Here is a 21,483-nt window from a genome sequence, read left to right on the forward strand (position 1 = left end):
CTGCGTGGCAGGGCTTCTGCCCCCGGGCTTGTGGGATGCTCTTCTGTCTCTTCACTTCGGGTTTTACAGGTTGTAATGGGGCGTTTCCTTTTTAACAACTTGGCTTTATTCCCCTCCCCGGCCCCCACCACCTGGGTGTGCTGGCTTTCTTACCCCGGGCCTTGAGGCGTAAGCTATTTCACAGCCCCTGCCTTTTGTTTGTTTTAAACATTTATTTAATGGACATTGAGAACTGGGGTGCAGGCCAGAGGTGGGGGGGTGAGGGGACTCACCAGAGACAGAGTGGGGAGCAGAACAGGCAGATCCACTGAAACCCACCACTGCGGGGGCACCGGGGAGACAGGAGAGGTCTGCTGCACCGCAGGGTCACCCTGGTGAGCATCCAGAGCCCCAGCAGCCTGCTGTGCTGTGGCCGCCTGACTGGGGGAGGGGCACACCTCTCCTCTAGGTGCCCCCCGGCAGGCGAGCATTGAAACAGTGCAGGGTGAGGACGGGAGACCAGACCGGCCATCGGTGGGGGTTCTCTGCTTCTCACGCGCCAGAGCCTGGCCTTGGGGCGCCAGCTGCCCTGTCAGCATCGGGTCAGGGGCTGCCAGGTTCTGGCCCGGGTTGGGGAGGCAGGTGCTCTGACCATCGCAGCCTCGGGCTGCAAACAGCAGCCTGGCCTTGGGTGATGAGGCCCAGCGGGTCATCGGTCATCGTCACCCCTCCTCCTCAGCTTCTCCAGGGCGCTCTCCCTCCCCCGGCCATGCGCCAGCCACAGCAGCCGAGGCCCGTGCAGAGCTGTGCCACCCCGCCCACTCACGCGCCGCCGGTGGCTGCAGACACAGCTCTGGGGCTCCCCGCATGTCTGTGGCGCAGCTGCCTGTGCTGCCTTCGGGGGCCCTGGCATGTCTGGGAGGTGGCAACGCGGGTGGGGGGGGTATGTGGCTGTGGGCAGGGGCTCGGAGGACTCCCCGCCCTCCCAGATTTCTGTCCTCTGACGCCAGCCCCCCGATGGCCGGCTCACAGCACCCCCTGGACTCGAAATGGAGCCGGGGTTGGTTCTGGAGCCTACGTGCTCGCCTGGTCCCCAGGAACAGGAAGTCCCCTCTCAAAAGCAACAGACGCTGACGTTCGTAAAAGCCTGTGTCGCCCACTCAGATGTGCCTGGAACTGTCTTTCGCGCTGACAGACTGACTCCTCCTCCGACCTCAAAAGGGCTCGGAAACCTCCAGAACGTTTACTACGTAAACATGTTTGATAAAAAGGCTACGTTCAGTAACAAGTCTTTCGATTTACTTTAATTCCATAGTTTTATAACTTTTTTTTTAAATAGAGGCATGTTTTATTTGTTTTTATTTGTTTGTTTGTTTGTTTGTTTATACATGCACTGGGTACAGTCAGAAGCGCGGGAGGGTGAGAGAACTCACCAGAGCCAGAGCGGGGAGCAGAGCAGGCAGAAGGACTGAAGTACACTGCTGAGGGGAGCAGCGGGCGGCAGGAGAGGTCTGCGCGCCATGTGGGACCCTCCTCTGGTGGCCGGGGAGCAGCCGGGGATCGAACCGGTGCTGCAGAGGCTGCGGGCAGCTTCGCAACCCAGCGCTCAACCGCTGCTCCACCGGGGAAGCCCCATAGTTTTATAACTTAAAGGGGAAAAAGGCAAAGCTCTTCCTGGCTTCCCCTTCACGCCTCCGGCCCAGAGTAAGGCCAGGGTGGTCAGAGGGCGCGGGCAGCGTCCGCGCCCTGACAGCGACACGGATGGGCCAACACGTGCTGTTGCCAAGTTTAAATTTTAATTTCCCTCTTTTTAAATAAAAAGCCTCTGGGCAAAGATTCCCTATAAATGGCATTTTGGTAAGTAATGAAGAAAAAGCAAGCATAAAAATGTCCATGATTAGACTGTCAACCCCAAACGTACAGCGATCAGATTTTTAATAACGACACTGGCCGCAGCTTCCCAGTTAGAGGTGGACAGGGCCTGCCCCGGCTGATGTCCGTTTCTATTAACTGTGGACACGAGCCATCAAGGCGCAGCAGCTGACACAGAGGCCGGCAGCGCTGGACTCTGGAGACCCTGCGGAAGCGACTCCTGACGGCGGTGGCTGGGGCCGCGGCTTTAACCAACCGTGTTTTTTGGTGTCCTCAGAAGGTTTTAAATCAAATTTCAAAACTGGTGTGGCAAAAATTCAGGTGTGAAAATACAGCAAACCTCTCAGAACCACGCACTGTCGACAGCTGGGCACATGGGGCCACCGTCCACTCAGCCTGGCAGCTGGCACCGGCCGCAGTGGGCACGGCCGGGGGCAGCAGCAGGCTCAGGTACACGAATCAACAGCCACCAGCGGACTCCAGCAGCTGCTCCTCGAGAACAGGCTGGGCCATCTCTGAGCTGTGCCCCGCGCGGGCACTGGGTGCAGGCCAGCCTGGGGTGCTGCCCCACACCCCACCAGGGACCCCTGCTTGGAAGTAATTTGCTGTTCAGTCTCGGTCGAGGAGCTGTCTTGTCCTAGCACCGTGACATTCAGTTTGAAAATAATCTCCCAAAAGCTGCAGAATGCCCCAGAACGGCCTGCCCCCTTGCTCCCGCCAGCACCTGGCCACCCGCCCGCCCTCGGTTGCGTGTCACGGCGGTGCAGCCTGCACTCGGCGGCCGGGACAACGACACACGCCCGCCACGCTCCAGCTCTGCGGGCCGAGGTCTCGGAGCAGAGCAGCTTGGCTGGGCGGGTCTCGCCTGGGAGTTCCCACGGCGGGTCGGGCAGCCCGATGGCGGTGGGCATCTGGCCCCAGGCGGCTCGCGCACGGCCACCGAGTTGGTGCTGGCAGTGGTGGGAGGCTCCGGCCCGCCGAGAGGCCTCTGCTCCCAGCTGTCCAGCTGAGAGGCCCCCCATGGGGTTGGGTCGCCTAGCAAGCAACCCCAGAGGACGGCGCCAGGGAGGGACAACCTCCTCCCGCCAGCCTCAGCACCCCACGGCACCCCCCCGCCACTCCGCCCTAGAAGCGAGGGCTGAGCCTGAGGCGGGAGCTGGCTGCGCCTTCAAGGGACGCACACCCAGGCCCCACCGCTCACAGTCACCCCACGGAGACCCCTCCACTGTCATCCGCGGCTCCCCGGAGCTCAGCCGTCGTTCCCAGAGGCAGTCATGGCCCATGGAGGGGCCACACATGTGCCGAGCGCCGGCCTCGGCTCTGATCCACGGGCGGCCTCCCCAAGGCGCTGCCCACTCCTCGGGAGCCCGCGGGAGGAGGACTGGGCTTTGCCGGTAACTGCACACCTGGCTGAGGGGCCGTGGGGCTGGTTGTAGAAGACGAGGCCACCACAGGGTCACCAGGGTCTCCCCGGGGTCCGGGCCAGCCCGCTGATCGCAGGGCTGTGCAGCGCGTCCTGCCCGCGCCTTTTGCGGAGCAAGCCCGGCCCGCAGGGGCCTGGCCCCCACCCTGGCTCTCCGGGAGCGCAAGGGCCACGGGTCAGGAGTCACGGTCACGCCTTTACCTGCAAGCCTGTAGGGAAGTGGAGCGGCTCTTCCCACCTCCCGCCACCAGCCCCTGCGGCTACCGCGTGGCCGTGCTCCCCTGCGCACCTGCGGCTCTGGACGGGCCGTGCTCGGGCGTGCCTGCCTGCCACCGCGGACACCGGCCACGGAGCAAGGGCGGGGAGGGGCTCCTGGGCTCAGGGTTCGTGGTGGCAGCATCACTCTGAGGTTGGGGGCCTCAGCTGCTGCCTCCCTGCCTGTCTGCCTGTGCCCTGGCCCCTGATTCGGCGTTAAGGCGTGACAGAGATCCCAAGGGCCCCCAGATCCTCTTTCTTCTGCCCGAGTTGACAAGGAGCTGCCGGTCTGGCTGCTGCGCGGCACCCGCCAACCGACCTGTCTCCCGCTCCCCTGCAAGCGTCTAGCACCTTCTTCCCAGAAATTCAGCTGCCTTTGACTCCAGCCACCTCACGCCACGTGAGTGGCTGCCAGGGCTGGTCTCAAGTCTGCGGCCGCGGGTCCCAGCCAGAGCCAGCACCTTCCCGCCCGCCCCGCCTTCCCAATGCTCCCTCCCTCAGGACGGCAAAGGCATCTCTTCTGCTGCTTCCTGCCCTCTGAGGAACCCCTCATACCATTGTTCTGCCACTCAGGATGCTGAGTCACTTCCGGAGACGGGTGAGCTCCATGTTTTTGAAGAATTCTTAGTCCCATGCGTGTGGGGTGCAGCTCCACCCTTGCCCCTCGGGCTGTGTTCACGGAGCCCAGCAGCTCAGAGGCCCGAGAGGAGCCTTCTCCACAGGGAGGCCTTGAGCCTCGGCAGCCTCAGCCCGGCTCTGGTGGGCCTGCATGGTGGGCCCAGGGCAGCGCCAGGTCCTGACCCGGGTCCTGACCACAGCTGGATGGGCCAAGGCCCCAGGCGGCCCGCAAGGCGGCCTGCTGTCCTACCGCTCCCTGCTTACTGACGTGGTGTTAGTTTGAGTGGTGAAAATGCTGCTTTTGTAGATTAGAAATGGTCAAAGCAAATACCTCATGTGGGCCAGCGTCAGAGCATAGGATGGAGGCCCCACCTGGAGGCCCTGCCTGAGGACAGTGTCCTCTGAGCAGCGGCGTCGGGCAGGAACGCGGGGCCGGCTGGCTGCTCATGACGGCTAAGAAGTGACAGTGACGCTGAAGTGACAGTGACACCTCCCTCCGGGAGGGAGGCGGGCCTCGGAGGACACCAGCGTGGCCGTTCCCCTCACCTCAGGCAGGCCCACCTCTCCCGTCCCAGGGCGGCTTACGCGGGAGACCCGTGTGACCTCTGCACGGGGATGAATTGATTTTAACACCTCAGGTGTGAGTGCTTTCCTTGTGAGATTGTGTTCAAAGGTGGTTTTCTTGGGTAACATCTTTGTTCACATAAAAATAAACATTTCTTTTCAGATTTCTTTAGCGCAAGCTCCTCCGTTAGCCACCAGCAGCTTGTGTGTGCTGCTGTCTCGGGAAGCGCCGTCTCCGGGACTGTGGTTCACAGTGACTGGACGCCTCTGGAGCTCATATCTTCATAATCTTGGAAGTTTTACTTTCAAGTCTCTTCTTTGAAAGTGACCCTTAGACCCAGTGGCTGCGGCTCTCCCGGGAAGCGCAGAGTGAGGCTGGTAGCCACCTCCCCCCAGAGGGGCTCCTGAGCCACAGCTGAGCTGCCTCCGGCCAAGACTCTGAGAGGAGCTGGCTGTGCGCACAAGAGGCCCGCGCCCCCGCCCCCGCCTGTCCCCGCTGTCCCCACATGCCTGGCTCCCCTGCTCAGCCCTCTGCACAAGCCCCCGCCCTCCTCACAGACCTGCCCAAGGGACATAGCTGGCCCTCAAGCCCGCCGTGCCCGCCCGACCCTTGCACTGTCACCTGCACATCGGCCTCCACAGCACCCGCCCTTCCCCATGAATCTGTGGGAGCTGCCCCCTCCCCGGGCACCCCGATGTGCACCGCCACTCGGGCAATACCCAGAACCCAGCCTCTGGACGTGTGGACGTGGGCATGCACCTCGGCCGTAGCAGGTGCCTCTGGACGGCCGCCTCTGGAGCGCAACCTGTGGGGTTTCATGGCCAGCGAGGAGCTCCTGCACGTGCTGCTGGACAGAGTGGCCTCGGCTGCCCTTCTCCCGGACCAAGTGCGGTGGGACCCAGCGTGCGCAAGGTCATCCCCCCGCGTGGCGAGGCCCGGCTACTGCCCCCACGGCCTTCGCGCCGCCCGCCCCTCCAGCCTGATGCGGCGGCGGGTGCCTGTGGCGGTGGACATCTCTGCCCGGGAAGCCTCCGGCTGCGGTCACCCCTCCTGCGTGGCTTCAGGACAGACCAGAGAGGACAAGCAGCACAAACAGCCCAGGGCCCCTCCTGTGGTTTAGTCATCACAAGAGATTTCCTAAAACCATGGCCCCTTTTGAAAGTATAACTGGATCGTCAAGTATGTTGTGACCCCACAAACCAGAAAAATCCCTAAACAAAACACTGACAGAGGATCTGTGCAAAACGTGGGCAGCGCCTTGATACCCCTGGACTGTTGCAGGAGCCCCCGACCTGCCGGCGGCCCTGACAGCGGGGCGGGGCAGCGAGGCGGCTCTCCTGGCTGAGTGCCCAGCCCTGTCACAGGCCTCCCCACGAGAAGCCCTCCCCACCCTGTGTGTGGCCGAGGCCATGGGGGGACGCCCCCAGAGCCACTGTCCTGTTAAGAGCTGCGACGTGGGGAGGCACGCAAAGGCGGCCGCACGGCATCTGCGGGGGCCCCCGCCCGCGGCCCTGCCCCTCTTCTCTCCCGTCACAGACGCACACGTTTTCATTTTGGTTTCAAGTTCCCGTTGTGCTGCTCCTGAAGCCCAAACGTCCCCTCCATGCTAGCCAGAATCAACCTCATCAGAAAAGACCCCAGAGCAGCTCTGCCAACGCTGCCCGGTGCCAGGAGCCCTTCCGCCGGGCCTGCCCTGCGTCCCGCAGGCGCACGGCCCCCAACAAGCCACCGTCTCCCGGGCAGGCTCCAAGGGGTCTGAAAAGATTCCTTGAGCCCCTAGAGAGGCAGTGCGTCTGAGCATTCACTGCCCCGGCCTTCCTGAGACCACGCCTGGCGGAATTCCAGAGGTGCCAGGATGCTCCCTGCAGACCAGCCTCCTGGCACAAAGGGTCTGTGGAGACGCAGCTCCAGGAAGTGCAGGGCAAAGGCAGAGAACCCAAACCTTGACACAGGAGTGTCTCGATCCAGCCTGGCCCCGGGCGCCAAGAAACTAGCCCCCCCCCCCCCCGCCCCATCTCCACTAACAAGCACTGGGTAGTTTTCAACTCGGCCCTCGATCTTTATAGGCCGAGTGTAAGAGGCTTATCAGGTAATGGGACACGCAACACCGTGGCCCTGACACCGCGGGGCCTGCCCCCGAGCCGGCTGGACACGGCAGCGGGGAGGGCCTGGGATGCCGCAGGCGTGCAGCCCTGGGCGAGGGGGCACAGCAGTGAGTCACCGCCTCTTTATGGCCGCACAAAAACCTTTGAGATAAGAAACATCAATTTCTTCCCCAAATACTTCTCTACAAATCAGAATCCAAACTCATGATTATGACCTATGAAAAGCAATTTTAAAAGTTAAAAAGAAGTCCCCCTCACGCTCACTCACCCCATTCTCAGCGCGCTGCTCCCCGGGCACGTTGGCCACGCCCCGCTGGGGCCTCTGCTCCTGGGTCTGGCGGCCACCTGGAGAGCGAGAGGGTGGCTGGTCAGGGCGGTGGCCCCGCGCAGCGAGAGGTGAGCCTCACTGCTGTCTCCAGACGGAGGCTTTTGTAAATGAAAATTTTTCTCATTTTTTCAGAATCCTGGAATTGATTTCTAGGAAAGGTTTCCAGCAAAGTTAGTCAAAATGTCAGTTTCATGCGATGAGCATTTAACCAGTTTTTATTATTAAAATTTCTAAATTTTGGAAGAGAGTTAAATCAATCCCGACACCCAGTCTGAGAGACAGAGGGGACACCGCCCGGGGTGGAGCGGGGCGGGCCAACCTCGCGGCCCAGGCCACGGTCAGACGCACTGGCCGCCGCCACAGGGGCCGAGGAAGCGAGCGTGTCCGGCTCTGCCCCGGCTTCGGGTCGCTGCGCCTGACGGCCACGTCACCATGGGGCACTACTGCGGAGGCCGTCAGCCTAACGCTAAAAAACTGAAGGACATTTTCTTCTTTCTGTTTCATTTCCACTGGAAATTTCTGAAGCTGGAGTCACGGAAGGGGCTGCACCTGACCCTGGTGTTCCCGGGGCGCCACCACCCGCCGAGGGAACTGGCTCCGGAGGGCGGCAGCATCTCACTAAGTGCAGAGCGGAGACGGTGGCACAAGAGGCCGGTGCGTGGGGGACGGGCCCTGTGCAGCCCATTTGGCCACTCCAGTCAGCAGAAGCTACGGCTGGGTGTGACACCCGTCAGGGTGAGTCGTGGCTACTCTGGGGCTTCTAAGCAAACAGGCGCTTAGGTCAAGGCGTTGCTTGTGCCTGTGGCCCCTTTCAAGCAAGCGCCCCCGGGGAGGCAGAGGGGGCAGCACTAGAAGTGTCCGAAGCCGCGTGATGAGCATGGTTCTCCCTCCCGGGCCCACCTCCCTGCAGCTGCTGGAGAGGGCTCGGCCCACGCCCATGCCTGTGGCCCATCCTAGATGGCAGCGCCCGGCTCCACTCAGCCCCTAGGGTGCCTTCCCTGGGTCTCAGCTCCGCACGGCCAACACCCCCACACCAGCTGTGCTGTGACAGCTGCCGCACCACTGGACTGTGCGGCGCTGGGGGCAGTGACCACCCACAGGAGCATCAGCGCTGTCCCTCCTGTGCCGCTGGGCCTTCTCTTACACGTCCCCACATGCCAAACCTCCCGAGGCGGGAATAAAATAAACCCTTCCACACGGCGCGGGGCACGTGGGCAGCACACACGACTGTGGGCAAGAGCCAGTGGAGCTGCCCCTCAAGCGGGCAAGCGGGAGGCGCTCAAGAGTGTGGGCCAGCGTTGGTCTTGGCCCTGGGCAGGGCAGCACCCAGCTGCCCAGGTGGCACAGCAGCTGCAGAGCTGGGCTGGGACGCCCCGTGCTGAGCCAGCCGCCATGCCCGGGAGCGGGAAGGCCTGGGTGACCATGTGCTGGAAGCAGAGCCCCCGTCCCGGGCAGCCGCCCCTGACATAAAATACAAACATAGGAGGTAACGTACAATCAAGAGATCCTTTGTTTTCACACGAGCGTGTCTTTTCATTGTTTATGTTGTTTAACACCGGAAGTAATCCACGACCGTATTAAACAGTAAGGGTCTCTTAACTGCACGATGCATATACTTTAAACAAAGATTCCTTTATTTTGCTTAAATTTCAGTTCGAGACAGCAAGCTCCGTGGATCAAAGGGGACACGAGGCAGCCCACAGCGCCCCCGTCCTCGTCCCCCGTGAGCACGCCAGTCTAGGCGTGCTCCTAAGACTCGCCACACCGCGCCCAGGCCCGGGCTGCTGCCTGCGGCACCACAGTGGCCTGGAACGCTCGTGGGCACTGCTGGTGACCCGCAGCTCCGAGGACCGGCCAGGCCAGGGCCGGAGGACCTCAGCACACGGCCACGTGTCCCTGGCGGACACGCCCCATCTCCTGTAGACTGACGCCCATGGGGGGAGCAGGCGGCCTCTCCCAGGATACACCAAGCACGCGCCTGTGCCATTTTGGATGTGTGCAGACGCGGCTTCCTGGCAACTCTCAGGGACATGGCAGCTGGAGACCTGTGCTCTGGTAGTGGGCACACACCCACCGCGCCCTCGCCTCTGGCCCCGGGCTGTGAGGGGGCCTCACTGTGAGTCCCTGCGTTCATCTGGGGAGACTGAGAGCCTTCTCGTGCATCCTAGGCCAGGTGTGTTTCCCTTCTGTAGACTGTGTGTTTATGTACTTTGTGCTTTTTTTAAAAAAGATTTATTGAGTAGAAGAGTTGGGGTGCAGACCAGATGTACGGGGGTGAGAGGACTCACCAGAGACAGAGTGGGGAGCAGAACAGGTGGATCCACTGAAATCCACTGCTTAGGGGAGCAGTGGGGAGACAGGAGAGGTCTGCTGCGCCCTGTGGGTTAGCTCCAGCCAGGGATCACACTCAGGCCTTGGAGGGGATAGTGCTGAGATTTAACCCCTGCACCACCAGGGAGGCCCTACTTCGTCCATTTTTTACTGTTTTCTTCTTATTGATTTTTTTTTAAAAGATTTTATTATTTATTCATACAAGCACTGGGTACAGTCAGAAGCGCGGGAGGGTGAGAGGATTCACCAGAGCCAGAGCGGGGAGCAGAGCAGGCAGAAGGACCGAAGTACACTGCTGAGGGGAGCAGCGGGCGGCAGGAGAGGTCTGCGCGCCATGCAGGACCCTCCTCTGGTGGCCGGGGATCAAACCGGTACTGCAGAGCCTGCGGGCAGCTTCACAACCCAGCACTCAACCACTGTGCCACCGGGGAGGCCCTGAAGCTCTGTTCTCTTTTTTTTTTTTTTTCTAGTTTTTTATTTATTTTTTTTTTATAGAGGCATGTTTTATTTATTTATTTGTTTGTTTGTTTTGTTTATACAAGCACCGGGTACAGTCAGAAGCGCGGGAGGGTGAGAGAATTCACCAGAGCCAGAGCGGGGGCCAGAGCAGGCAGAAGGACCGAAGCACACTGCTGAGGGGAGCAGCGGGCGGCAGGAGAGGTCTGCGGGCCATGCAGGACCCTCACTGGTGGCCGGGGATTGAACCGGTGCTGCAGAGGCTGCGGGCAGCTTTGCAACCCAGTGCGCAACCACTGCGCCACCAGGGAGGACCCCCTTAATGATTTTTAAAGGATTCTTTATATGTAAGGAGACCGGATCATGGGCTATAAAAGCTAACGCCCCTCAATGGCTCGTCTTCCACATTTGCTTGGGGTGGTCACTATCATGCACTTTTAAACAATAATCCTGCTTCCCAATCTTTTCTTTCACAGCTTAATGATACAGGAGAAAGGTCTTGTTCACCCTAAACAACCGTTTTTCAATCTCTCAGAATCTTTCTAGTCCTTTCATGATCTTTTATCCCCGAGACCTAGAGATTCAATCCAACTGGGTCTTATCAAACAGCAAGGCCCGCACGTGCCAGAGGCAGCCCCTGGAGAGTGCAGGGTCCCGAGAAGCAGCCAGACGGGCGCGGCCGCGGGGCAGCACACCGGGGCTCGAGGAAGCAGAGCCACCGCTTGGGCCCCACAGTCACCCTCCTCTTATTACATGGACTTCCGTGGCCAAATGTACGGCGGAGGCGTCCCCTACCTGGGTCACTGCTCTCGGCGGGGCAGTCCTCGTGCCGGAGAAAGAACTTCACCTCCTCACGTCGCGGGCCCCACTTCTGCAGATGGTCGTACATCATGTGCTCGAAGGGGATGGGCCGCTCTGGAAGAGAGTCCACGCTTTACTTACCCAGAAGCACAGCGGCCCCCACGGCACAGAGCAACGGCACAGCAGCCATGCCACAGCCTAGGCCCGGGCCCCCCGCCCGAGAATGGAAAAGCAGGAGTGCGGCGGGATGCGACCACAGCCACGCACAAAAGCAACATGTACACGGTACGCGAGGCGGCGGCGTGACACTGAATAAGAACATTTAAAAAGCCTTTAAGGCTGCCATGAAACCGTGGGCCCCCCACGCTGGGCGCCCTGGGCCAGCTGGCCCCGCACCTCCCGGCTGGCAGGCACGGCTTGGCCGTCCGGGGAGCACTGCTGGACACGCCACACGCCCATGGAAGGAACCATGTGACAAGAACAGTCGAGCCTGCGGGACTGAGCGCACCCACGCACGCCTAACAACTGCTCGTGAGAGGCAGGTGGCGCGCAGACGCCCGGCCCAGCTCCCCGGATAAGATCCGGCCCGGGGCTAGATTGAAGCCGCCTGCCCACGCCGGGCCTGCCGTGACCCTTTCGGTCTTCCCTCCCGCGGGAACGCCGCATGTGTGAGGCCCCTGAAGCTCCTGGGCTCACAGGCCTTTCCTTCAGTGTCTGAAGGGGCTGCTCATAGGTAAGACAGTAATCTGGGGCTGGACACGCACATTGAAAGTGAACTTTCCTTCTGTTGGTGTCTCCTGTAGTATGAAAGTTTTAAAAATTCAGGGTGTGGTGAGACACGGCTGCTGTGGCTGGAAACGGTCCGGGCCCACAGCCCAGCTATAACCGCTGCTCCCACCTCCAAGGTCAGCACTGAAACGCAGGCGCAGACCTGTCCTCCCTCTGCCCGTGCGGGGCCTGCGCGGAGGGATGGGCTCTTGTATTCGTCCTACAGCTTCTCAAGGGCCGCTTCCATGGTCTTCATGTGTCAACCTGCCCTCTCCTGGGCACTCATGGCGGCCGCTCAGGCACGGATGGGGTCTGCAGGCCCCAGGAGGCCAGAGCTGTCCCATGCCATGGCCCTGCGTCCACGCCAGGCTAGCTGGCCCCGTTTCAGCACCAAGGGTCGCAGCACGAAGCTCTCTGGGCCCCGCCGGTGCGCAGGTGAACTGCAGGCCTCAGGCCTCTGGGTGTACAGACCCCCCTAGGCGCAGCTGGTCAGGGTCTTCCTTTAAGGTGGGCTTTGGGCCCACGACCGCCCATGTAAATCCGGGGTCCTGGCCTGGTGGGAGCCGCGCTAGTGTCTGCCGTTCGCCCGTGGCGCAAGCCGTGTGCAGCCTAATCCCTTCCCTGCACCTTCTAGAGCGTTTTATTTACATTTGCGTAAAGTCTACTTAAGAGGGGATTTTTGTCCTGGGATAATGTGAGGCTCTGAGAACAAGGCTGCTGAGAGCGCTAAGTGCCCATCCGTGCCAGGCCCAGCGCCCGTGCCGCCTCTCCCTGACCATGGTGCGGGCTCCATAGAGCGCGCAGGCCAGACGCCAGGCCTTATCTGGACTGACCCGCTTGTCCACTGGTGTCCTGCATCTGCTCCGGAACAGATCAGAAACCTGCACCGCCCCTCCTCATCACAGGCCCCAGGTCTTCCCGGTTTGTGACAGCTCGGCGCTTCTTTATGACTGTGGCAGTTTTGGGGCACCTGGTTGGGTGTTTTGTCCACTGCCCCTAAATGTGGACCCGCTTCCCGTGGCTGGACTGAGGCAGTGGTTTAGGGAGAGCCCCGCACAGATGTGCCCCCCGACCCCTGTCAGTGAGCCAGGCCACCATCTGTCTGGCCTGCTCTGGGGGTGCCTGTTGCACCCCTTTACTATTCTGTCAGATCGCTCAGCCCAGGGGAGGAGGGGATGGTAAGCCCCCTCCTGGAGGGGGTCCCCACAGCACTCTGGCTTTCCCCGTTAAGGGCGACCTGCACCTCCTCCCCACCTACTGACCTGTCACATGCGCGGGCAGACAGGTCCACACCGTGTCCACCTGGCGGTGACTCATGCTCGGGTTGTCCTGGCACTGGACACTGCAGCTTTCCGGCCATCCCCTGCATCCCCTTGCCACGCCATGGTCTGTGTCTTCCGAGTATCCTCTAACCTTCTAGCCAAGGGACTCCAGGCACCTCTTGGTCATCCATGACCAATGTCCTTTAGAAGAGGACTTCCCCACTGACGCAGAGCCCCGGGCAGAGTGCGGCCCGTGTGGGCTCATGAGTGGCCAGCCACTGCGGATCCGGGCAGGTCATTGGCACGATTTTGTGCAAGAAAATAATGCAACAAACACAGGCAGCTCCGATTCTTCCTTTCAAGTACTCTCAGATCTCTTCTCCTTTCTCTGTCCGGCCACTCACTCAGGCCCCCCGCGCAGCGCTGGGCCCGCCCTCCTTCTGGCCCTGATGGCCGCACCTGAGTTTCAGGACCCCGCGTGAGCTGGGGTGGTGGGGGGTGAGTGGGTCTGGCTCTACCGCAGGCCGGGCATCTCCCTGCTGTCTCCGTGCGTTGACAGCCAGTGCCAGGGACGCCCACTGTGGACTCTACTGAGGGTGCCACGCTCTTCCCTTTGACAACGTGGCCTCTCAGCCGAGCTGACCCAGAGCCCGGAGCTTCTTGACCTAGGCGCCAACCGTGCTTGGTCGTGATTGTAATATGCTGGCGACATGCTGAGGGTTTCTGATTCTACGTTCCAAGAGAGGTTGCCTATGCTTTCAACATCTTATTCGGCATGGGTATAAAGGTCTCCGGTCTCATAAACAAATTGAGTGGCCATCTCTCTTTTTCTATTCGCTCAAAAATGTTATATAAACTAGGGGTATCTGTTCTTTAAAGGTCTGCAGACCTCACACTTGCCTGTAAATCCTTCTGGATTTGGAGGCTTTGGGACAAAAACAAGCACAGATTTCTCTTTTAAAATAAATGTTGGTGGGCCTCCCCGGTGGTGCAGCGGTTGAGCGCTGGGTTGAGAAGCTGCCCGCAGCCTCTGCAGCGCCGGTTCGGTCCCCGGCTGCTCCCCAGCCACCGGAGGAGGGTCCTGCATGGCGCGCAGACCTCTCCTGCCGCCCGCTGCTCCCCTCAGCAGTGTACTTCGGTCCTTCTGCCTGCTCTGCTCCCCGCTCTGGCTCTGGTGAATTCTCTCACCCTCCCGTGCTTCTGACTGTACCCAGTGCTTGTATAAATAAATAAATAAAAATAAAATCTTTAAGATTTAAAATAGAATAAAATAAAATAAAATAAATATTGGTTACTTAAGTTCTTCTTTTGATCATTTGGAGTGCAGGTGACGTCCCTGACCCATGATTTGCTTTTCAAGCATTACCCATGAACACACCAGGTGGCGCGGTCCCATGGCCATGGCTGCTGGGGTGAGAGCTGCACGGGGCGCCTGTCCTCGGCCCCGCGGCCCATGCAGGAGCTCAGTGAATTATTGTTGAGTGAACCTTGGCAATTCCCACTTGACTTTTATCTCAAATTTGAAATTTATCAACAAGTTGTTCGTGCTGTTTCAAAATCTAAAATGTGGCATCTATTTTTCTCAATTTTATCTGTTCCTCTTTTTTCCCTGCTTAAAACCTTCATCGTAACTTGCTTCTCTATTTTATTAGTATTCAAGGAAACAGCTTTGGCATTGTTGAGTTTCTCATTTTTCAAACTTCTACTTTCATCTTTATTTCCTTTAAACTAATTTTGTTCTTTTTGTAGCTCTTTGTGTTCAACCCTTTTACAAGTCACTTTGTCTAATTTTTTTTTTAAAAGATTTATTTATTTATACAAGCACTGGGTACAGTCAGAAGCGCGGGAGGGTGAGAGAATTCACCAGAGCCAGAGCGGGGAATAGAGCAGGCAGAAAGATGAAATATAATGCTGAGGGGAGCAGCGGGCAGCAGGAGAGGTCTGTGGCACCATGTGGGACCCTCGCCGGCAGCCGGGGATCGAACCGGCGCTGCAGAGGCTGCGGGTAGCTTCACAGCCCAGCGCTCAACCGGTGTGCTACTGGGGAGGCCCCACTTTGTCTAATTTTTTAATAAATGGATTTAAGTGATGACTTTACCAAGGATCTATTTTAGCTGCAACACACACACACACACACACACACATGTGCGCACGCACAATTTTTCTGAACGTTTGAAAGTAGGTTGCATACATTGTACCTCTTTACCTCTTAGTAATTCATTATTCTCTAACAGAATTCTCTTAAGTAACCACAGTACTCAGGCTTGTCAATCACCCCAGTGATGTCCGATAAGCCCCACCCCGTCCAGTCCAGGATCATGCCTGGTGTCCATCTGGGACAAGAGGAGGCCAGAGATCTAGAGTTAACACATTTTCGATCCCAACGGCTCCTCCAAGGCTCTGCCCCCATAAAAACACCACACTGTGCTCACATCTGGCAGAAAAGCAAAAACATCAACACAAACCAGGGCCCAGGGCATCCCGGGGGCGCCCACAACGTCAGAGAGGGGCCCACCATGTCCAGAAGCTGCCACCAAAGCAGGCAGGTCTGTCAGCTGGATCCAGACATCCACCCAGGCCAGCGCACCCTCATCGTCTGCAGTACCACCAGATGCTCGGGTTGTCAGCGTGTCTGTGCCTGCCCACACGCCCAGGACACCCTCACGGTCACCCTCCTGTCCTGTCAGCACACATGGAGGCTCATGGGTGAGCCGGGCGTTCCGCCCTCCTCAGGCAGAAGCCCAGGGCGTGCCCTGCTCCTGGAACAGGATCTCCCCCTGGGACTTCATGGGACGCCTGACTCTGGGGGTCACTCGCTCGGGCTTCCAAGTTCTGGAGTGAAGCTCCCAGGCAGGTGGCCCAGTGCTTGCGGAGGCAGAGAGCGCCGAGCAGCCAGCGCCCGGCTGAGCACCGTCCCAGGCAGGCTGTGCACCCCAAGGTGTGGGGATGGCATCAGGCTCTCCTCTAGAACAGCGCCCCCAGTGTCTCCTGCGGAGAGACCGACTCCCACCCCTACCGCGCCCTCCCCTGCAGAGGGAGCTGCCGGAGGACAGAGACAGGGCGGCCCCATGGGTCTGGCTCAGGCTGCCGCGCGCACAGGCAGGGAGCACAGCGCAGCCCCGGCCAGGGAACACGCGCTCGGCGAGAAGCCGGTGAGAGGGGATGCAGGGCGTGTGGGCCCTCTGGGTGGCGTCAGGCAGAGCACCGGCCGGGTGGTAGCCGGAGCTCAGGGACAGCGCCGACGCGGCAGCCCCATGCCTGCCCCACGCTCACCAGGCTGAGGCCCACCCCGGTGGGTTTTATTTCAACTGGAGGGCGGGAGCCTTGCGGGGCCGCCGCCTTCCCTGCGCATCAAAAAGGGCACTGGCCAGTCCTGCGCTGGCAGGACACGACTCCGAGTGCCAGTGCCCAGCACGGGAGGGGGCCGCAGCCCGTCTCTGGCCCTCCGCTTGCAGCTCTGGGACAAGAGGGGGAGCCTGTCGGTCGCTCTCCCACGAGGCCTGGCTGCTGTCGGGGTGGGTGTTAGACTTCTGCAAAGGAGAGACGGGGGAGGCCTCCTCTCACGCAGGAAGGCCAAGGGTGAGGGCTCATGGCGGCGGAGCCTGTGGGGGATGGGGGGGTGCCGCACCGGACTGGGAGCCTGGGGGGCGGGGCAGGGTGCCGCACCTGACCAGGAGCCTGCTGCACCGCGGGCAAGGCCGGAAGGAAGGAGCCTTAGAGACCAACGAGAGGAAACAAAGAGGTAGGGCCCCCCTCCTAAAGAGGGGAGAGAGCCCCCGCGGCGGGGGTGGGGGGCTGAGGGGGAGGGTCCCCCCCAAGGGCAGGTGCCAGCAGCAGAGCAGCAGACTGTGGGGCGGAGCCTGATCCCTAGCCCCGAGGGAACTTGGGCATGTCTCCCCCGCCCCGCACCCCTGCCAGACTCGTAGTTGTGGAGAAAGGCTCCCTGAAGGGCAGCGAGTTCAGGTGAGGTGCTGGGGCCTGGCTCGCGTGGCTGGTGTCCTGCCGAGAGAGGCCAGGGCCAGCTCAGCCTGTGAGACTCGGCCTGACGCCGGGTCTCAAGCCTCTGGCCTTCAGCATCGTGAAAACGGGGTCTGTCGGCCGTTGAGCTTGGTGTGAGCAGCCGTGATGGCGCCATAGCAGACAGGCAACCCGTCCGGAAAGGCCTTCTGACTGCTCTTCCCCAAACCCGACCCGCCAGCCACCCGGCCCAGGCCTGACGCCCAGGGCAGGCCTCTCCAGGACAACAAGACTGGGAAAGGCTCTTGCCCTCCCGCCCCTCCTTTCCATCCTGGCCCTAGGAGCCCGCAGGGCCAGCGGCGCCCCCCGCCCTCAGCAGCTGGGGTTTCCTGAGGGCCTGCTCGGAGCAGCAGCTGGTGCTGGGGGAAGAGGGAGCCAGACGGCCGGTTCTGGCCTGGGGAATGGCCGCCTGAGAGAGGAAGGCTGTGCTCTGCGAGCCGGGCCCGCGAAGTGGGCGCACGGGGCGGGTATCCTTGGAGTGCCGGGGTCAAGGGGTGTGCGGCAGGAATGGCCACGGTCCAGCGGGCCGGGGCTGGGCACGCGGGCTGTTTCGGGAGGTGTGATCCCGCATGCTGGGCCCACGTGCGCGTTCAGCAGCCGCAGAGAGGCCCCCGCCAGCCGAGTGACCAGGGGCCCCGGGCCTGGATACTTTTGCAAACGCTTTATTCCCTGCCAGGCTGGGTGAGAAGAGACGGGGAGAGGCAGGTGAGGAATAAGAAGCGCCAACAGGCTGAGGAGGAGCAGAGAGGGCATGACCACAGGCTGGTGACGGAGGACCCGCCCGCAGGCCTGCGCTGCTCATAGGCCAACATGCGTCGGAGTCAACTTTCTCCCCAGACGCCCAGTCTCGACTCTGCGTTCTAAGCGCAGCACTAAATGCGCGGGACTTAGGAAGGCCGAGGCACACGCCCGGCAGGACCTGTGTCCACAGCACACAGCGACTTCACAGCTTAGTGCCAAGAAGACAGTTAACAGCCTGGAGCCCTTGCTGGGCACGCCCTATCCCACCCAGGTGCAGCCCCTTTACGTCCAACCCATTGTAGAGTTTCCTGTATTTGGTCATCACGTTACCCACCCGGACCTTCTCTGCCCACCCGCTGACTGGGAAGGACACAGTGCGACAGCCATCCACAAAGGGTCTACCACGATGGCCTTGCACACACGGGACACAGCTCCTCTGCCCTCATGATGTCACTGCAGGGGACGGGAAGCAGATGTGCAGCTGACACACTAGACACCGCAAGGCCTCGGGACAGAGCCCCTCGTGTGGCAACAGTGACAGCAAGGCCTGGTAGACAATGGGGCCGGCAGCCCTGCATGTCGCTGCAGTCACAGTGAGAATCAACTCACGCTTGATTCACCAACCACTCCCCCCACGTAATCAGAGTTTCAATTACTCAACCCCTTGTTCCCACAGGTAGCCCAGGGGCAACAGAGTGCACGGGATAAACTTAAGTTCTGCGCATCGGCAGCGCTGGCGGCAGACACGTACCATTTCCCCGCCACACTTCGGCCAAGTGGCAGCCGCCTTCTCCCGGCTCCTTGCAGAACTCTACCACGTCCCGACACGTCGTTTCCGGTGTTATAGGGACTTCGGTTAAAATCTGTTCGTTGTTGCTCAAGAACACGGTTAATATCATCTGCAAGAGGAGAGATGAAAGCGACACTGAGCACCACAATCACAGATCAGTCTGGAAGGGAAAGAGACCCCCCACACCAGCCAAAACACCTGGGGTGGGCATTTTGGAACAGACGAGCTGGCTCTAGAGCTCCTGTGAAAACGTAAGGTGAGTCAGGAAAATTCCAGAAGAGAACAGTCTTAGGAGGGGACCAGAGCTACAGGTGTCAAAAGCCAAAATGCAGCACGGCACACGCAGGCGTGGCACACACACGGCACACGTGGATACGGCACACATGGCTGGGCACACGCAGTGCACATGGCTGCACACACACAGCACATGAGGGCATGGTGCACGTGGTGCACACGGCACACACGGCTGGGCACACACGGCACACGTGACCACGCACATGTGGTGCACACGTCACACAGGGCCGTGCGCACACGGCCACGCTTGGCACATGTCATGGCGTCCACAGGCAGGAAAGGCAATGGCAAAGGGGGGGGGCTCAAATTCCAGGAAGGAAAGACGACACAGTGACAGGGATCTCGGCAAAGCTCCCACAGGAAACGAGCCCCTCACTGTGCCTCGTGCGCTGGAGTGAATTCCTGCCGGAGCAAGCACCTCAGCGTCAAGAAAAAATATGGAAGTTTTAAAATTAAAACCTGCTAAATTGCCTATGACCTCAGACTACAGAAGCCCTTGGTAACTGTGACTCAAAAACCAGAGGCCATTAAAAAAAAAAAGACTGAGATGTCCAGCAATCATCAGGATGGAAGAATCTTTCACAAATTAAAAAAGACAAAATGGGGAAAATATAACTCACATTACAAATAAAAAGTTAATCTCCTCGATAAATGGCTCATAAAAACCAATAACAAAATGACCAAATATCTAATTAATTTTAAAATTTCACTAGGGAAATATTATAGTAAAAGAAATACAAATGACCCTTAAACATGAAAATACATTATAATGCATTTGGAAAAAAAAATTGTCCAGTACTTTCTTTTTAATCTTCAAAAAAATCCTACCGGGACCTCCCAGGTGGCCGAGGGGTTAGTCTTGGAGCTGTCACCACCGTAGCCCGAGTCCATCCCTAGCCAGGGAGCTGACCCACAGGGCACAGCAGACCTCTCCCGCCTCCCCACAGCCCCCACAGCAGTGGATTTCAGTGGCTCCACCTGCTCTGCGCCCCACTCTGTCTCTGGGGAGTCCTCTCACCCTGCACCTCTGGCCTAGACCTACTTCTATGCAAATAAATATATAAAAAATTAAAAATCCAACTAATTTGACAAAGGGCTGATGTCCAACATATATAAAGAGCTCACGCAACTCAACAAAAAGAAAACAACCCAGCCAGAAGTGGACAAAAGAGCTAAACAGACACTTCTCCAAAGAAGACATACAGCTGGCCAATACACACAAGATACACACTTGAAAAAACGCTCATCATCACTTATGATCAGGAAACGCAGGCCAACGGCGGCGTGACGCCAGCTCACAGCATGAGAACGAGAAAGGGACCAGAAACAACAAGCGTGGGCGAGGCTGCGCGAGAAGGGCAGTGTGGGTGGGGATGCAGGCGGGTCCAGGCCCAGCGGAGAACAGTGTGGGGCGTCTGAAAATACCGGCGTGGATCTGCCACAGGACCAGCAACCCTCCTCTAGGCTCTGCCCCAAGGACACAAGAACCCGGTTCCACGGGACACTGGCCGCCCGTGCTCGCTGAGGTGCCTGCCGCCTACAGCAGCCAAGCTGTGAACACAGCCTGAGGGCCAGGAGAGGGTGGGTGAGAAGACTGGCGAGACAGACACACGCAGACACGCACACGCAGAGGCCTCTGCTCGGCTGCGCTACAGATGAACACCTGCCGTTTGTGGCGACGTGGATGGAGCTGGAGGGGACGCTGGCGACGGGAGTCAGGCGGAGGACACGGCTGGACGGGCCCTGCATGTGGATGCAGAGATGTGACTAAGGGGCCGTCCAAACCACGCCAAGAAGAACCCCATGTCTGACTGCAGCCCCCAAGCCGCGGGAGGGGGTGGGGAAGGGCCCCCGGGGCGGTACTGGAATAATAAACCAAAGGTTTCCTTTAATCAGACATTGTAAAAGTACTTCTGTTCAATCTTTGATCAAAGCCAACAGAATCTGTACTTGTCCCCAAATTCTCTCACTTAAAATCTAGGTCATCGACTAAGTACTTTAGTTTGTTGTTAAAAAACTTTTTCACAGATGTGTCCTCAATGTCCAGATGAAACATCTTGATGTCGACAGTCAGATTTTACGTAACCAAAATTGATAACAGTTTTGAACGGGTGTCCTGGCGGCCAGTCTCCCCTAACGAACCCCTCCTCCCACAGCCAGTCCATTGTCTAAATGTGGACCAAGTGAAGTCATCCGCTGGCTGAAACGAGGGAGCCTCACACCGCCCCACCATTGTTCCCGGCCCGTAAACAGGAAGCAGGTCTCCAGCGGGAGTCCGAATGGGGACCTCTGCCTCTGCCCCGGGCCGCAGGAGTCTGGGCCCCCACAGAAGGCCCCACCCCGCCTAGTGACCCCGCCTAGTGACCCCGCCTAGTGACCCCGACTAGTGACAGTGAAGGCAGCCCCCCAGCCTCCAGGCACCCCTGAACCTCGAGCCTGGCCCCTTCCACCCCCCCGGCCCCCTGCCGGGCCTTGTTAGCAGTAAGGTAACCGTCCACGCTATGCTCGAGGCACCTTCCCTGCCTCCTCCTGCTGGCCCCAAGGCCCTCCGCGGCTTTGTCACATCACAGAGGCCTCCCCGGGCCTCTCCCCGCCAGATGGAGGGAAGCCGCAGGCCGAGGCGGGAAACCACAGGTGGCAAGGAGGGCCCGCTGCCGCCTGGGGTGTGAGGCGCGTTCTTACTGACAAGAACTTAAACAGCCATTTCTGCTCATTAATCTGTAAGAGGTTTTTAGATATTGAAATTAATGGCCCAGAATCTACAGAATCTGGAAGAAAAGCGGCTCCAGGGCGAACAAGCCCAGAGGGAAGGGCCTCGGGGGTCGGCCGTCCTGCACACGCTGACCTCTGTTCTGAGGCAGCACCCCCACGACCTCAC

The 21,483-nt window shown here is 59.6% G+C and overlaps 1 protein-coding gene across 1 annotated transcript in view; it reads right to left on the bottom strand.

Moving 5' to 3' along the window:
- The window catches only part of PPP1R13B (protein phosphatase 1 regulatory subunit 13B), a 50,784-nt gene that overhangs the window by 10,664 nt on the left and 18,637 nt on the right, over positions 1–21,483 (bottom strand). Inside the window, 3 exon segments of the mRNA XM_054692828.1 lie at positions 7,086–7,162; positions 10,728–10,847; positions 18,273–18,420. Of these exon segments, the coding sequence (XP_054548803.1) occupies positions 7,086–7,162; positions 10,728–10,847; positions 18,273–18,420 (345 nt within the window).

Source organism: Talpa occidentalis, unplaced genomic scaffold (genome assembly GCF_014898055.3).
Source record: "Talpa occidentalis isolate TD23 unplaced genomic scaffold, MPIMG_talOcc4v2.1 talOcc4.11, whole genome shotgun sequence".
NCBI classification, from domain to species: Eukaryota; Metazoa; Chordata; class Mammalia; order Eulipotyphla; family Talpidae; genus Talpa; species Talpa occidentalis.